General features: G+C 45.8%; 2 protein-coding genes across 11 annotated transcripts in view; both read left to right on the forward strand.

Moving 5' to 3' along the window:
- Positions 1 to 10,205, forward strand: part of CATSPERB (cation channel sperm associated auxiliary subunit beta) — a 92,454-nt gene extending 82,249 nt beyond the window's left edge. For 7 of the 10 annotated variants that reach the window (XM_039533599.1, XM_039533596.1, XM_039533605.1 and 4 more), the window contains 2 exons: positions 683 to 757; positions 9,398 to 10,205. In XM_039533599.1, the coding sequence (XP_039389533.1) occupies positions 683 to 757; positions 9,398 to 9,607 (285 nt within the window). In that variant the 3' untranslated portion in view covers positions 9,608 to 10,205. Of the gene's footprint in view, positions 1 to 682; positions 758 to 5,768; positions 5,925 to 9,397 lie in introns of all 10 variants that reach the window. The other 3 variants (XM_039533602.1, XM_039533607.1, XM_039533600.1) reach the window with 2 other exon arrangements.
- Positions 10,206 to 15,651: 5,446 nt separating this feature from the next.
- PPP4R3A (protein phosphatase 4 regulatory subunit 3A) overlaps positions 15,652 to 16,896 on the forward strand; it is a 79,872-nt gene continuing 78,627 nt past the window's right edge. The window contains exon 1 of the mRNA XM_039537645.1: positions 15,652 to 15,967. The gene's annotated coding sequence lies outside the window, so the exon portion shown is untranslated. The remainder of the gene's footprint in view (positions 15,968 to 16,896) is intronic.

Genomic DNA, 16,896 nt, shown 5'->3' on the forward strand with positions numbered 1-16,896 from the left:
ACCAGTTGAGGCCCCATTTCCTAGTAAATCTACTTAGAAATGCCACTTTCTGAGAGCAATCCACTCTGCATGTTTTGGAGCAGTAGAACCCATGTCCTCTGCCCCTTCAAAATGTAAAAAACACTCTAATTTGTCCTAGAGTGCTAATGGGATTGGGAACTACTCAGTCTTTTGATTTCCACATCAGCTATTCTGAAGTGGAATTGGAAGTAGGCAAGAATATTCTGTTCCCTTTGCCCCCATGCTGTCCTGCTGCTGAGTCTTCTCTGATAATGAGGGAAATGAAGATGACCCTCTAGATTTTAGGAGCAACCTCTGGAGAAAACATGCGGTTTGCAGTGGCTCTCCTCATGGTCTGCTCCCCACCCCTTGTCATTTTTATGTTGATGCACACCATAATCAAGAAATCACACACTGTTAGAGGAAGATTGTCAGCCCACTGATGGCCCCAATTAATCCCCTGCCCTACTGCATCTGCAAGCAAAATATGTTTGTCCCTCACTAGTTGCTCTTACTTTTGCCAACTTTGCATGCAAAACTGCAAAAAAGTTTCAAGGAACCAGCTGAAAATGCTTTCTGTGCATGTTTCTGCTCAACAGGGCCTCCAATATGTATTTTCTTTAATTAAATTTTGTTCTTAAAACAAGAGATCCATCAATGCTGTTTTGTTTTGTTTTCACAGGGGTCTGAGCTTTTTCATTTCAGGGTAGCAACTATTCCTGGAGTCTCCTTTTGCAATCTACTTGATGAATTTCAGGTACAGTAAATAGCCCATAATTTCAACAAATGTCACTTTAAAAAAATGATCACAGCATTTCAAATGAAAGACAAGAGCTGTCACAAAAGGTGTACTTGCTAAACTTGGATTTACACATTTTGTAAAACAGGGATACTGCCCCCACATTTTGCCATTCACACAACTGGTCTTCCTCAGATGTATCCCAGAGTCCAAAATTTCCACAGCATTTTGTGGAAGTTGCTGGGCCTTGCAGCTCTCTTAAGGAGCTATATAGGAGTTGCACAATGGCAGGTGAGGATGACCAGACTCCAAGTGACTGAGCAAATTAATAGGAAGTGGATACTGGCAATAAAAAGTGAGTTTCAGCTTCCTAATATAGCTGGCCATTCCATTTTTGGTGGTCATAAGCCAGAGGAAGAAAGCAAGTATCAAATGGGAACACTGCCCCAGTAGTACTAAGCCACTACTTCTCTGCAGCAGGTATGGGACTCCTGCAGCTCTGTCCTGGCTCCCTGGTCAGTATGGTGCCTGGCCTACCCATTCCCAGAATTCACACTTCAAAAGGGATTACAAAAGTCATGGAAAGTTAATGAATGCAAATTAATACAATCTCCAGTCCCCTTCCTGTAACCTTTGGGTGGGCCAGAGTTTACTTCATTGCCCTTCTTCAATGCCTAAAAACCCCACCTCCCATAGAAAAGTAGCTGGAGACCCAGAGTTCAGTCTCTAAGGATTTTCAGCAAGGATTGCACAGGGTCAACCTCCCCACATTCAAGTTCCAAAAGGAACTAAAGAAATGAATTTAATTAAATAACTTTATAAAATCTTACTATAAAGAAACAATCTAATTTTTACAGCATAACATGGCTATTTTATAATCCACAGACATTATCTTCACAGTTATACATAAATATAAATAAAGAAAACAAATTGAGATCTGAACAGTTAAGTCCCCAAAAGCTTAGGTTTAGTTCACCTACGTCTCCATTAGAGTTTTTGATCAACAAATCTATACACCCCTCCACTTGCTTATAGGAAGATTCAGTTAGAATCCATGCAGACTCTTCTGCTGCTGAAATCACTGTTAGCCACTCAGCTAACCGGTTAACCAATCACTCAGTTAAGTGTATAGATTTAAAGAAACCCCTGTTACAAGAAAATACAAAACTGAGAATAACAAAATATAAATGACTCTTTCCTCATTACTACATTTAAGGAAAAGTTGGTGAGTCATATTAGTTGAGACAATTTAGCTAGAACAGTTTAGCTAAAATCAAAACAACATTCAAAGCATACAACTAACATAGAAGTTATTTTCCCTCCCAGTTTGCTATAATTAATTTTCTATACAATATAAATACAATTTACTGTAATTGACATTGCCCAGGCTTCCCGTTTAGAGGGTTCACAATATCACCTACCTGCTGCAAAATGCTTCAGAGCTAAGGACAAGCGCCTGCTTTCTGCTCCTTGGCTGAGCTTCTGTCAACTCACACAGGGGACATGGCCCTTTGTAAAGCAGCTGCCCTGACTGCTTGCCCTCATGGAGTCTGACCCCAGCAACATGGAACCTATTGGAGCAGACCCAAAACTTCCACACACAAATCCAGAAGCTTCTGGATGTGGAGTGCTAAATCTGCCGAGCAACAATGATCCGGACACTACTCACTTCTACCTCCCCCAATGAGTCTCTTAAAGAGATATCGCCCTATTAGGCACATGGGTTACGTTCCCACTTGCAGATGCCCACATCTGCAGAGAGATCTCCAAGTGGAATGCTATTGTTGAGGCAGCTGACCCTTTTTCCATGTGGAGTGAAAGAGCTGCACATGCAGAGGGTTCCATTTATGTGCATATTATTATTCATTATTTTATGTAACTACTACTACTAGCAATAATAATATGTGAGTACTTCCATAGCACTTATCCATAGATCTCAAAGTACTTTAAGAAAAGGTCAATATCATTATCCCCATTTTACAGAGGGACAACATAGCACCTAGAGGCCCAAATCAGGATCAGGGCTCCATTATGCTGAGTGATACACAAATCCATAAAATAGATACATAATCTCTGCTCCATAGTGAAAGAAGACAAGTGATATATTAAGGGTGGGGAGAGAGGATGTATATGAGCTAACTGAGGAGATATCTGAGCCATTAGCAATTATCTTTGAAAACTCATGAGATGAGAGAGATTCCAGAGGACTGGAAGAAGGCAAATATAGTGCCAGTCCATAAAAGGGGGAATAAGGACAACCCAGAGAATTACAGACCAGTCATCTTAACTTCAGTACCTGGAAAGATAATGGAGAAAATAATCAAGCAATCAATTTGCAAACACCTAGAAAATAATAAGGTGATAAGGAACAGTCAGCATGGATTTGTTAAAACCAACCCAATAGCTTTCTTGGGTAACAAGCCTTGTGGATGAGGGGAAGCGGTAGATGTGGTATATCTTGGTTTTAGTAAAGCTTTTGATACTGTCTCACATGACCTTCTCATAAACAAACTAGGGAAATGCAGTCTAGATGGAGCTACTATAAGGTGAGTGCATAACTAGTAGGACAACCATTCCCAGAGAGTAGTTATCAGTGGTTCACAGTCAAGCTGGAAGCCCATGTCAAATGGGGTCCCACTGGGTCCAGTTCTGTTAAATGTCTTCATTAATGATTTAGATAATGGCATAGAAAGTACACTTGTAAAGTTTGTGGATGTTGCCAAGATGAGAGGGGTTGCAACTGCTTTGGAGGATAGGATTAAAATTCAAAATGATCTGGACAAACTGGAGAAATGGCCTGAAATAAATAGGATGAAATTCAATAAGGACAAATGCGAAGTACTCCATTTAGGAAGGAACAATCAGTTGCACACATACAAAATGGGAAATGACTAGCTAGGAAAGGAATCTGAGGTTATAGTGGATCACAGGCTAAATATGAGTCAACAGTGCAACACTGTTGCAAAAAAAGCAAACATCATTCTGGGATGTATTAGCAGGAATGTTGTAAGCAAGACACAAGAAGTAATTTTTCTGCTCTACTCCATGCTGATAAGGCCTCAACTGGAGAATTGTGTCCAGTTCTGGGTGCCACATTTCAGGTAAGATGTGGACAAATTGGAGAAAGTCCATAGGAGAGAAAAAATTATTAAAGATCTAGAAAACATGACCTATGAGGAAAGATTGACAAAAATGGGTTTGTTTAGTTTGGAAAAGAGAAAACTGAGGGGAGGGACATAACAGTTTTCAAGCGCATAAAAAGTTACAAGGAAGAGGGTGAAACAATGTTCTAGTTAATCTCTGAGGATAGAACAAGAAGCAATAGGCTTAAACTGCCGCAAGGGCGGTTTAGGTTGGACATTAGGAAAATCTTCCTGACTGTCAGGGTAGTTAAGCACTGGAACAAATTGCCAAGGGAGGTTGTGGAATCTCCATCACTGGAGGTTTTTAAGAACAGTTTAGACAAATACCCATCAGAAATTGTCCTGGCTTGATGGCAGGGGACTGGACTAGATGACCTCTTGAGGTCCCTTCCAGTCCTACACTTCTATGATTCTGTAACTTCTACATAATTGTTTTTATTTACAAAAATACATTTCCCCGCTCCATCTTCTCACTGTGCCTCCCCCGCAGCTTTGAACCTAGCTGTTCTATGCTGGAATTTTTGTTGTAGGTGTTGTGACAGAGATGGGTCTTGGAGAGAGATTTGTAAGAAGGGATGAGTAGTGGCTTTATGAATCAGCTTAGGAAGAGCATTCCCTGTTTAAAGAACAAAGTGGAAGAAAGTATATATACATCTGTCTGAGAAGCTGAATATGAGGCCTTGAAGCTGGCATCACTGGAAGAGCAGATGAGGCAGGGAGTGATGCAATCAGATATCAGAGCAGATAGGTAGGGAAAGGGAGCTCCATAACTGGTCTTGATAGGAAGAACAAGAAACTTTAACTTGATACAGTGGCTGAGTGAGCATAGGTGCTGGAACTAGGAGTGCTGGGGGTGCTGCCACACCCCCTGGCTTGAAGTGGTTTCCATCAGAGACAGGGTTTACAATTTGGTTCAGTGGTTCTCAGCACCCCCACTATACAAATTGTTCCAGCACCCCTGTAAGTGAGAGCCCCATGGTAGGAAGGATCCAAAGAAGGGATGATGATGTGGTCAAAGCCATGGCCAAGGAAGATGGACACCAGCAGTTGCTTTTTGTACAGACTGGGCGGGGGGCTGATTTGAGTATGAGGGAGGCCAGAGAAAAAGAGGTTGCAGTAGTGAACATGGAAGATGCTGAGAGCCTGGGTCAGAGCATTAGCGCAGAAAGAAATGTTCAGATTTTGGAAATGTGATGGAGGCAGTAGTGGCGGGGTTTGGACATAGCCTTGATGTGCGGTTCAAGAGAAAGGAAGGAATCAAAGATGACCCTTACGTTAGTGAGCAATGAGGAGGTTGGTGGTGGTGGTGACAGTCAGGAAGAAAGGGCAAAGCAGAGAGGGTTTCAGATCATGAGTACAATCTCTTGCTATGTTCCTAACACGGTTCAGTTCATGGCACTGCTTGATTAAGAACTAAGTTTTTAGGTCAGTTTTGCCGGTCCTCCAATGCAGCTGCTTAGAGAACCAAAGCAATTTCAATCGGAAAACCCAGAAAGAAAGATTTTTTTTACTAACCATAAATTTGTGCTTGGATATTATGGTCATGAGTGTGTTAGAAATACATGGGTAGGCAGATTAGATAGCAACAGCTTTTATATTTTTAAGAATTATAGTTAGGATTTGATAGGCATCAATGACATGTTGGAAAAATAGGTATTTTTTTTACAGCAAGATAGGTAACACGTTGTAGAGTCCTAGTGTAGTCATGTCAAGATGTAATTTTACCTCTGTGTAGCTGGTCAAGATGAATCATAGGCTAAGCCAGGCCTGCACAACGTACGGCCCCCGGGCCACATGTGGCCTGCATGGGCTCACTGTGCAGCCGCGGGGGGTGAGTAGGTGGACTCAATGTGTGTCCATTCCCCGTCCTCCCCCCCCCCCGCCAGCCCCAGAGCGTCACTGCCAGAACAAAAGCTGTGCAAAAGCTTTGCAGCCCTCCCCTCCCCCAGCACCCACCTGGAAGAGACGCCAAGGGGGCTTCCGGCGGGAGACAGGATCATCTGCAGTGGACCTCACTCACCTGAGCAGCTGCTGGGCCTTCGGTGAGTGTTTGACCCTGTGATCCACCCCACCCCCCCAGCCACCACTCCTGCAAAACTGGGCAAGAGGCAGCCCCATCCCCCACCCCCAGTGAGGCTATGGTGAGGGGCAGCAGGGGAGGAAGGAAGCCACATGTGATGGCAGTCCCCTCCCCCCAGCACCCACCATCCTCTCCCAGAGCCCACACCCCCTCTCCAGCCCCCAAACTCTGTCCCAGAGCCTGCACCCAGCCTTCCGCACTCCCTCCCAAAGCCTGCACCCCTCCACCCATCCTGCACCCCCACCCTGTGCCCCAGCCCAGAGCCTGTACCCAGCACCCAAACTCCATCCCAGAACCCAAACTCCATCCCAGAACCTACACCCCAGACTCCAGCCCAGAGCTCAACCTCTCAACCATCCTACACCCCAATCCCCTCCCCCAACCCAGGGCCTGCACCCAGGCCTCCCCCCCCCCCCATCCAAACTCCCTCACAGAGCCTTAGGCAGGTGGGGGGCGGAGTTCAGGGGGACAGGCTCTGAGCATTCTGGGCACCACCAAAATTTCTACAAACCTGCCACCTCTGATACTTGGGGGGCAGGGTGAGGAGGTGAGTGGCAAGTCGGTGGATGGAGGGGGGCATCCATTTTCAGTATTTTAATTTTGGTACTGCATTGATTGACTGCTGTGTGCATTAATATAGTGACCCCCTGGGTCTTTGAATGAGGCTTTATACTTGGGGGCGGTGAAGAGGTGAGTGGCGAGTCAGTGGCTGGAGTGGGGCAAATCTCCCAGATTCAAAATCTGGGACTGTGTCCGTTGGTCTTTTTTGCTGCTTTTCTCTGGGCTGGGGGTTGTTCCAATGCTGCAAAGGAAGGTGCTTGCTTCTAACCGCCGAGGCCATCAGTATGTCTGCTCTTCTCTAGTCATCCCACTTGACAAGTTTGATTGTCCTTGGTCTGGCTCCCAGCCCCTTTCCAAGGGTTGCAGCTGTCTGGAGGTGCTGCCTTCCATGCCTTCCTTATTCACATCTCATTCATTCAACAGGGCATTTGATCACACAGTGGGGGGACGATCTTATTCTACTTCTAGCAAAAAGACATTTTTCTTTTACCTTAATTAGGGGCCTTAGGGGCCCGCTATAACATATTACCAAGCTTCAATACAAAGTCATATAAAAGTTATACAAAAATGCATAATGCAGAGAGTTATCTACAACTGCATTGATTGGCTGCTGCGTGCAGTAATATAGTGACCCCTGAGTCTTTGAATGAGGCTTTATACTTAGGGGCGGGGGGCAAGTGGCAAGTCGGGGGGTGGGGGGCAAAGAGGCGAGCAGTGAGCCAGCAGGGGTTCTAGGGGCGGGCATGGGGATTTCTGGCAGGGGAGGGAGAAGGTGAAAGGAGGCAAGTGGTGGGTGGGGGACTGACTAGGAGGGAAGCAGCAAGCCAGCGGGTGGCTTGGGGGTGAAGAGGAGTGTGATGGTGAGGCCGAGCAAGGAGGGGGCGGGTCCTATTTTACTGCTGTGATCTGGTCACCCTTTGCATGCTGTTTCTCCCCTCCCACTCCACCACCTTCCTTTTCGGCCCACAGCTGTTTCGGCTGGGAGGCGCTGGGGAAGGAGGGTTTGTTTCCGCGGGGCAGGCGGCGCTGGGGGGCGGGGTGTTTCTGCAGGGCCGGGCAGCTCTGAGGTGAGGGGTGTTTCAGCGGGGCTGGGGTGTTTCGGCCCTTAGCTGTTTTCTTTGGAGTAATATGGCCCTTGCCGCTTTACAAGTTGTGCAGGCCTGGGCTAAGCAGAATTTCTAAGAGGAAGCTGCTGATGAAGGAAGAGATAATGTAATATTTAGCCAAGGAAACCATTTTTATGAGAGATGAGTATAAAGAACTATTAGACTTGGAGGGATAGCTCAGTGGTTTGAGCATTACCCTGCTAAACCCAGCGTTGTGAGTTCAGTCCTTGAGGGGGCCATTTGGGGATTGGTCCTGCTTTAAGCAGGTGGTTGGACTAGATGATCTCCTGCGGTCCCTTCCAACCCTAATAATCTATGATTCTAAGACAGACTGTTTCACACCTTCAAAGATCTTAACTAACTAGTGAAGGTTGAAAGCATGAAGTTTTATGTAAAAGGATTGCTAGGTTTTTTTAAAAAGCGTAGACTCTTATTTCACTGAAGCAATTGCTAGACTATATTTACAGCCATAGCCATGGCAAATTGCATTCATTAAAACAGTGGTTTTTAAACTTTTTCTCTGGCGACCCAGTTGAAGAAAATTGTTGATGCCCATGGAGCTGGGGATGAGGGGTTTGGGGTGTGGGAGAGGCTCAGGGCTGGGGCAGAGCGTTGGGGTGTGGGGGTGAAGGCTCCGGGGTGGGGCCAGGAATGAGGGGTTCGGAGGGGACTCTGGGTTGGGGGGGCCACAGGGCTGGGGCATGGGGTTGGGGCACAGGCTTACCTCGGGCAGCTCCCAGTCAGCAGTGCAGCGGGAGTGCTATGGCAGGCTTCCTGCCTGTCCTTGCGCCATGGACCGCACTGCACCCCAGAAGCAGCCACCAGCAGGTCCGACTCCTAGGCAGAGGCCCACAAATGGCTCGGCGCAGCTCTCACACGCAGACACTGTCCCCCACCCCCCAGCTACCATTAGCCAGGAACCAGTCAATGGTAGTGCAGAGCCGGTGCTCGGGGCAGGGGCAGCGCATGGAGCCCCATGGCCCCCCGCCTAGGAGCCGGACCTGCTGCTGACCACTTCCAGGGCACAGCGCGGTGTCAGAACAGGTAGGAACTAGCCTGCCTTAGCCAGACAGCATCGCCGACGGGACTCTTAACAGCCCGGTCGGCGGTGCTGACCAGAGCCTCCGTGACCCAGTGCCTTACATTCCACGACCCAGTACTGGGTCGCAACCCGCAGTTTGAAAACCACTGCATTAAAGGACATTGTGGTCCTTAAAATAATATCTAAGATCAGTGTTCTCTGTAGGAGAAAAGTATTTTCTTTTATATTGTACAAAAGACTGTCCTGAGCATAACAAATGCAAAATAATGTTTCACAAAAAATGATAGTCTAGCGTATACTAACCAAACTCATCCCTGGTATAACTGCTTTTGTGGAGTCATGCCAGGAATGAACCAGACCCAGTAAACCTTTGTGAAGCCTATCCGGGTTTGTTAATACATCAAAGTAAGAAGGCATGTGCATAATCTGAACTTAGAGTACTTTTATATAGTCCAAAATATTATATCTGAACTGTTTAGTTGTCTAATTTAATCCCCAACATTGGTCCCATTGAAGCAATGGCAAAACTTCTGCTGATTTCAATGGAGCAGAACTGGGTCCTATGATTGTCAGCTCCCGGGGAAGAGAATCTCCCTTTTCTTTCTCTTTGTTGAGCACACTAACAGTATTAACAAATAATAAATAGGACATGTTAAAACTTTGATATAGTATTTTAGTAGTTAGATTAAGACAATATAAGGATATGTTAAATGTTTTCTGTTGCAGATTTATGTTGATGATGCTCCTTTGGCCTTCCCAGGACAATATCTTGTTAGCACAGTAACAGCTGTATTAGTAGGAGGCATCATCTTTGTCATATTTATGATGCAAATATATGAAATAAACATATGGAACAAAGTGAAAAGTAAAGTGAGGAAAAAGAACAAAGTATCGGTGTCTGAAACCTCAGCAACTGTTACTTCTACTTCTTCCTAGGTTGGACAACCACACTTCTAAATGAAATACAAGGTGACACCCAATAGCAAGTTATTCCATCCCCCTTTATTAAATCTCTCTCTTATCTACATTTCCCAAGACAGACGTTGAAAGTAATTCCTATTTAATATTGTTATGTTATCTATCTTCCTTCATTGATATTTTTACATATGTAATTTTTCCATCAGGATTTGGTTTCTTTATAAATGTATGTATTGAAATCTAGAGGAAAATATATTCATTTACAAATTATTTTATTAGGAAAGTGTTTTCAGATGTTGTAAAGAACTTCATTTGTAATAAGGTACTACTTAACATAAGTGAGAGTGCCAATACAGTAAAAGTCTGTAACAACACTTACACTTGGTTATGAAGAGAACCGGGAAGCCTTGGCTAGGCAGTGCTGCAAATGTTGTTCCTTTTATTCACCTCGGCGAAATAAAAAGAGACCCGCTTGCTACAATATTGACCTCCCGTGGTTCAGCAAATTCTCTGGTTTGGCTCTGGTCAGATCCCGAGGGTACCAGACTAGAGAGGTTCAACCTGTATAAATTACTCAAGTTTGTTGTATTTGGCTATTAAAGGGCAGACACAAGAACAGACTTGGCTAATTAGTGTTCTTCCATCCTGTGGTTGGATGTGCTTGCTGTGTGCATGCCCTGCATGTTACTGCAGTTTGCAGCATAATCCTGTCTGCGCTATCCAAGTCTCAAGGTTTTGTTGGTCCTTATTGTTATGAGCACCAAATGCACTCTTAAAACTGAAAAAATAAAACCTCTTGTGGGTGAGTAACTACCAGTAGTGGGTGAATAAAGGTTCCTTCAAGATTCATAGCTAAAGTTCATTCTTCTTGAGAATCCTCACAAGTTTCTGGCATTTTGTTACTTTTATCTATTCAATAAAATCTAATATGTGGTTCACCTATTTCTCCAGAGGGACTTGATCACTTTCACTTTAAATCTTGAATATTGGAGCTTGAATATACTTTAGAGTGCAATATAAAATTAGGTGGATTCATGGAGCTAGTAGAAGAAAAGCTGGATCCAACAACATAATTTAAAAATTAGGGAGTGAGAAAGAAGGCTGGGATTAGAACTAGCTGGGAATTTTTTAACAAAACATTTTTCATAGGAAAATCCAATTTGTCAAAATCAAAAACTTTTTGTGGAAACATACTCATTTCAACAAAACATTTGTCAAGGATAGAATTTCAATCAAGAGAGGCATGCACACACCCCACCTCCATAATATCCAATTATTCAGTGATTAGGACACTTAGTTGGATTGTGCGAGATCTACGTTCAAGTTCCTGCTCTGCCTAATTCAGGGCAGGGACTTGGGCTGGGCTCTCCCACACACCTGTTGAGTATCCTGATCACTGGGTTATAGACAATGTTCTCCCTTGCATGAATGCTCTCTCTCCCACTCCCTGTCCCCTCTTTATATTATTAATTCAAAGTGGAACAACTCCAGTTGGTGAGAGATTGAGGCTATAGCCCGGTGATTAGGGCACACTCTTGGGATGGTTATTGGATATTCTGGGGTTGGTATCACCCCAGGTATGGTTATTGGCTCACCTGGCAAACCACAACTCATCTGGAATGGTTATCAGCTATTCTGGGGTGGGTCTGTCATAGTTTTTTGTGAAATTTTTTTGAAAGGTCTCATTTTCATTCTGATGTGGAACAAAAACAAATGTTGAAATCTTGATTTTTTTTTACAAAATGGAATTCTTTTTTACAAAATGGAATTTCCAGTCAGCCCTAGTTGGGATGTGCACCACAAGGAAGTGGGAGATAAGAAAAGGGAACTAGAAGGAGCTGGTATGAACAATACATGAAAGCGTTTAGAAGAGGGGAGAAGATAGTATATTTGGAGGTAATGAGGGAGGTCAGGGCATGTTAGGTTACAGTAGAGGTTTGGCTGAGGAGAGATCTCCTTAAATTAACCTAAAAGAAGACCATCAGTACTCAATATGTTAGCCTGATGAGTTAGCTGGAGAATGATACAATGTGCTCCCTTGCTCAAAGAGCTGAGTGTAATGCTTAATATTATGGAAGTTCCATATATATATATATATATATATGGTAAATGATTTTACTTGGCAGGTTTCGTATGTTTATCCAATTTTGGAAAAAAGTAAACCATGGGTCTGAAACAATCTTGCATGCTTTCATCAAAGATTTTCCAAATACAGTAGGCCACAGTGCTGCACCTGGGTATGGTCAGAGGGAACTAAACGAGAATGCGGCACACCAGAAAGAAGCCACGGAATGGCTCTTAACAGTTATGGAGCACCAAGTGGACATGCTCTAGGAGATACTAGCTCTTCAACTGAGCAGCCTCACTCCCGCCCTCTCATGCAGCTGCTGTCGCAAAACTCTTTCCCATGTGCTCCCTCCACACTGCCAACACACTCTTATCAACCTCCTGGCTCCATTCTCTACCCACAGCATTCCACCCCTCCCTCCTCACCAGGGGTGGCTCTAGGTATTTTGCCACCCCAAGCACGGCAGGCAGGCTGCCTTCGGCGACTTGCCTGCGGGAGATCCCCGGTCCCACAGATTCGGCGACAGCCTGCGGGAGGTCCACCGAAGCCGCAGGACCAGCAGACCCTCTGCAGGCATGCCGCCAAAGGCAACCTGCCTGCCGCCCTCGTGGTGACCGGCAAAGTGCCCCCGCCCCCCTGGCTTGCCACCCCAGGCACACACTTGGCATGCTGGTGCCTGGAGCCGCCCCTGCTCCTCACAGTCCCGCAGTGCGGAATCCCACTACCCACTGCATTCAACACCCATCCCTCTGCTGTTTGGCCCTGCTGAAGTACAGCACCCGCTGCATCATACTCCAAAGGGGAAGGTTGGGTATGATCCCCTGGACATACACAAATCTGTAGCTGTCCTGGGACCCCCTCCTCTTCTTGAGACCTTCCATTCCCCCCATTCCTTCCAGTTTCCCCCACGGCCCTCCCTGCTAATTAATTTTTTCATTTGACTCCCCTCTGGTTGTTATCTTCAGGGCCGCCGAGGGTGAGTTCGGGCCCCAGTGAAAAAAATTTTTCGGGCCCCCCAGCAAGGGCAGACTGGCTAAACAGGGCTGACAAAGCTGGGCCCCGTGCCCCCTTCCGGACTGCCATGCCCTGGTAATTTGTACCGGCTTTCCCCACCTCTCGTCGGCCCTTATTCTTTCAATAAAAGAATTGTGTTTGTTTGAAAGCAATTTTTATTCTATTAAATGAAAGCAAAAAGAGCACTGCAAAGCAACATACATGCAGCTATGTTAAGGCCCCTTCTTGCATCATGTGCACCAATCACCTCCTAGCATTACAAGCACTGCAATCCCAAGCATAGCAACAAATATTAGTGACTTCAGCTTCAAATTGCTGCGTCAAAGCCAGGGATGGCTCCAGGGTTTTTGCCGCCCCAAGCAGCGGGAAAAAAAAAAAGCCACAATCACGATCGGCAGCACTTCAGCGGCAGCTCCACCGCGCCGCTGTCTTCTTCGGCGGCAGGTCCTTCCCTCCGAGAGGGACCGAGGGACCTGCCGTCAGATTGCCACCGAAGAGCCGGGCATGCCACCCCTTCCCCTTGGCCACCCCAAGCACCTGCTTGCTGCGCTGGTGCCTGGATCTGGCCCTGCTCAAAGCATCCCTGATCCTTATGGCCCCGTGCTGTGCCCCTCTAATAGCCCTGGTCTTTGCCTGTTCAAACTTAGTCTCCAGGCTCTGAGCCTCTGTGGTCCAGCCCTGAGTGAACCTTTCACCCTTCCCTTCACAAATATTATGGAGTGCACAGCACATATACGAAGCATAAGCATAGGAATATTATCATCGGCCATGTCCAGTTTCCCATACAGGCATCACCAATTGGCTTTTAAACAGCCAAATGCACACTCCACAATCATTTTGCACTTGCTCAGCCTGTTGTTGAACCACTCCTTGCTGCTGTCAAGTTGCCCCGTGTATGACTTCATGACCTACGGCATTAAGGGGTAGGCAGGGTCTCCCAGAATCACAATGGGCATTTCTATTTTCCCCCATGGTGATCTTCTGGTCCAGGAAGAAAGTCCTTGCTTGCAGCTTCTTGAATAAGCCAGTGTTTCTAAAGACGCATGTGTCATGCACCTTTCCGGACCAGCCTGCATTAATGGCTGTGAAACGCCCACAGTGATCCACAAGTGCCTGGAGAACCATTGAGAAATACCCCTTGCAATTAATGTACTCGGTGGCTACGTGGTGCCAGAATTGGAATGTGGGTGCCATCTATCGCCCTCTACAGTTAGGGAAGCCCATTTGTGCAAAGCCATCCACAATCTCACACACGTTGCCCAAAGTCACGGTCTTTTGGCACAGGATACAATTAATGGCCCTGCACACTTGCATCAACACGAATCCAACGGTCAACTTTCCCACTCCGAACTGGTTAGCAACCGATCGGTAGCAGTCTGGAGTAGCCCGCTTCCACAGTGCAATCGCCACGTGCTTCTCCAACAGCAGGGCAGCTCTCATTCTCTTGTCCTTGCGCTGCAGGGCTGGTGCGAGCTCATCACACAGTCCCATGAATGTGGCTTTCCTCATGCAAAAGTTCTGCAGCCACTGTTGTCCCCACAGATGTGCATCACAATGTGATCCCACCACGCAGTGCTTGTTTCCCAAGCCCAAAAGTGGTGTTCCACAATGGTCAGCACCTCCATGAATGTCACAAGAAATCTCATGACATAGCTACTACTCGTGGCAAGATCAATGTTGTACTCCTCTTGCCTTTGTAATTTAAGGAATAACTCTACTGCCACTCGTGACACATTGGTCAGTGTGAACAGCATTCTTGTCAACAGCTTGGGATCCATTTTTGCAGCCATAAAGAGGCAGGGCAGAGCACGCAGTACACAAACCGTTGAAAAATGGCGCTAAATGCGGATGGAAGCACAGGTATTGCTGGGATATGAAGAAATGCATCATGGGGTATTGGGACAGGAACCAGGATGCCCCATGACCCCTTCCACCTTCCCACAAGTCTTAGCAGCAAAAGAGAAAGAGGTACTCTGTGGGATAGCTGCCCAGAGTGCACCGCTCCGAATAGCGCCACAAGTATGAACACACTATTGCGCTGGCAGCTGGCAGTGGTGAACACACAACAGCGGTGTTCCTTTGGCGCTCTCTGAGAGGTGCTGTAACTGTCGACACTGTAACTTTGTCGGTGTAGACATGTCCTGACTTGCTGTGTGACCTTGAGCAAATCAAATAACCTATCGCTTCCTCAGTTTCCCCTGTAGCTTTTAAAATAGTGATAATTACCTACCAACCTCACAGGTTGTTTTGAGGCATAAATAGTTAATGTTTTACAGCATTTTGAGTGTGTAAATTGTAATGGGAGCAAATTTAGGCCAACACTGAGTGCTTCTAAAAGTTCTACTCCAAATTCAAAGATGAGACATTGTGGATGTGTATTTGCATAAAGGCATGGACTAACCTATCAAATAAGCAACTATACTGTAAGAAAAAGTTAATCACTCATGGAGAGTTAGGCATTTTTCATATGTAGCTGCAACATTCCAAGACAATATAAATAAGTGATTCAAAGTTCTGTAAACAGAACTCATATGTGTGGTAACGTTTTGGAAAAGTTTTATTTCTGAGAATGATTTAACATTCTAATAAACTTTTATTTTCATGATCCATGTAACCTCATTTACTAGCAATTTTCTAATATTTACATATTAACTTGACTTAAATGAATAGTATAAATAGTGAAACAATAATGGAGTCCTGTTAAAATCCATAGGGAACATCCATGTCAATCCCTGAAGTTACCAAAGAGCCAAATTCATCCCTTGTGTTCAAAGGTCATGTGGGGACCCAGTTTGGAGAAGCAATGAATGTTTCTTGGAACAGCTAGTTCTGGAGCATACAAGTAGTCTATACTCTTGTTGTAGGGTAATTGACTGCCCAGGTGGCTGATTAGTAAATAAGCACCTGGATCTAATAATGGTTACCCAAGCTCATTTAGAGAAACTCCACAGGGAGACAAGAGGTTCCCACAGACGGGAGCCCTCAAGAGGAACCTGAGCCAGAGGGCTGAATACCTAGAAGGTGAACTCTCTGAGGAATCTGCTAGGCGGGGGAGCCTGTAAGAGTAGCTCCTGGAGAGGGGAGTCTCTGAGGCAGAAGGTTTTACCATTCATGCCTCCAAGCCCAGCCTGGCAAGGATCACCTGCTGTCCCTGGAGAAGAGTTGCAGTGGATAGACCTCCCTGGAACCCAGATTCCAGAGAAGAACATTACTCTAGTAGGGGCAAGAGACCTAACACCACGGGTAGAGGCTGGAACCAGGGAGGAAGAACATGGGTAGAGGTGAATGTGACTCAGGTGAGGAACATGGACTAAGAATGACCTTGTCACCCCACTGGGATATTGGGGTGAAAGTTTTGTTTATGTTCTGCATTGGCTTTTTCGCTAATAAATTAGACCCTCCACAACAAGGGCCTCTTTAGCACTTATCTGGCTGTTTGGACATATTGATACCCTGACCAAGGGAAAAATCAAGTAAGGGCTTGTCTGCAACATTGTGCCTGCCTGCAAGGGGCTGAGCTGGGTCAGGCTGGAATGGTGACAGGTAGGTTTGCGAACACCAATGCTGGACAAAAAGGAAAGGTTTATGATGCCAGGGTTCTCAAGAGAGTGGAATTGTACTTGAGAAGGGAAGAAGAGACTTAATTACCCAGAAACCACATGATTCTCTAAGGTATTTCTGTACCAGCAGTTAATTTGGGGAACCCTGTATACCAACTTCTAACTTGGCTAATGTAACAAAACCCCAACATCTCTGATCCAACAAAAAGGGAATTTGGTTACAAACTGAGTAGCTGCAGAATGGTCATAGAGTGTGCATTTGGGCAGCTGAAAGCTCATTGACAATGTCTGCATACCTGTCTGGATGCCATTGTGGCCAACACCCTTTGCATAATCGTGACATGCTGTACCCCTCACGACGTATGTGAAGGGAAAGGGAAATAATTCAGTATGGAGTGGGCACAGGACCAGAAGTGCCAAAAGGGCTATTCCCCCTCCCCCCTCCCGCCTTTACTGGCCATAAGGGTGAGCAACAGGGGGAGGGTGTGGAGAGAAGTGAGTGGTGGCTCAGGAAGAAGGGGTGGGTCAGGTCCTCCAGGGTCATGGCCATCGTTCAGGTGCCTATGGTCCCCTCACTTTCAGGGTGCTTCCACCACACCTGCACAGGACAGAACTAGTTTGCAAAGCTTATACTAACAACTAGATTCCGTCCATGTGAACACTAG

Source organism: Mauremys reevesii, linkage group 4 (assembly GCF_016161935.1).
Source record: "Mauremys reevesii isolate NIE-2019 linkage group 4, ASM1616193v1, whole genome shotgun sequence".
In the NCBI taxonomy this organism is placed as follows: domain Eukaryota; kingdom Metazoa; phylum Chordata; order Testudines; family Geoemydidae; genus Mauremys; species Mauremys reevesii.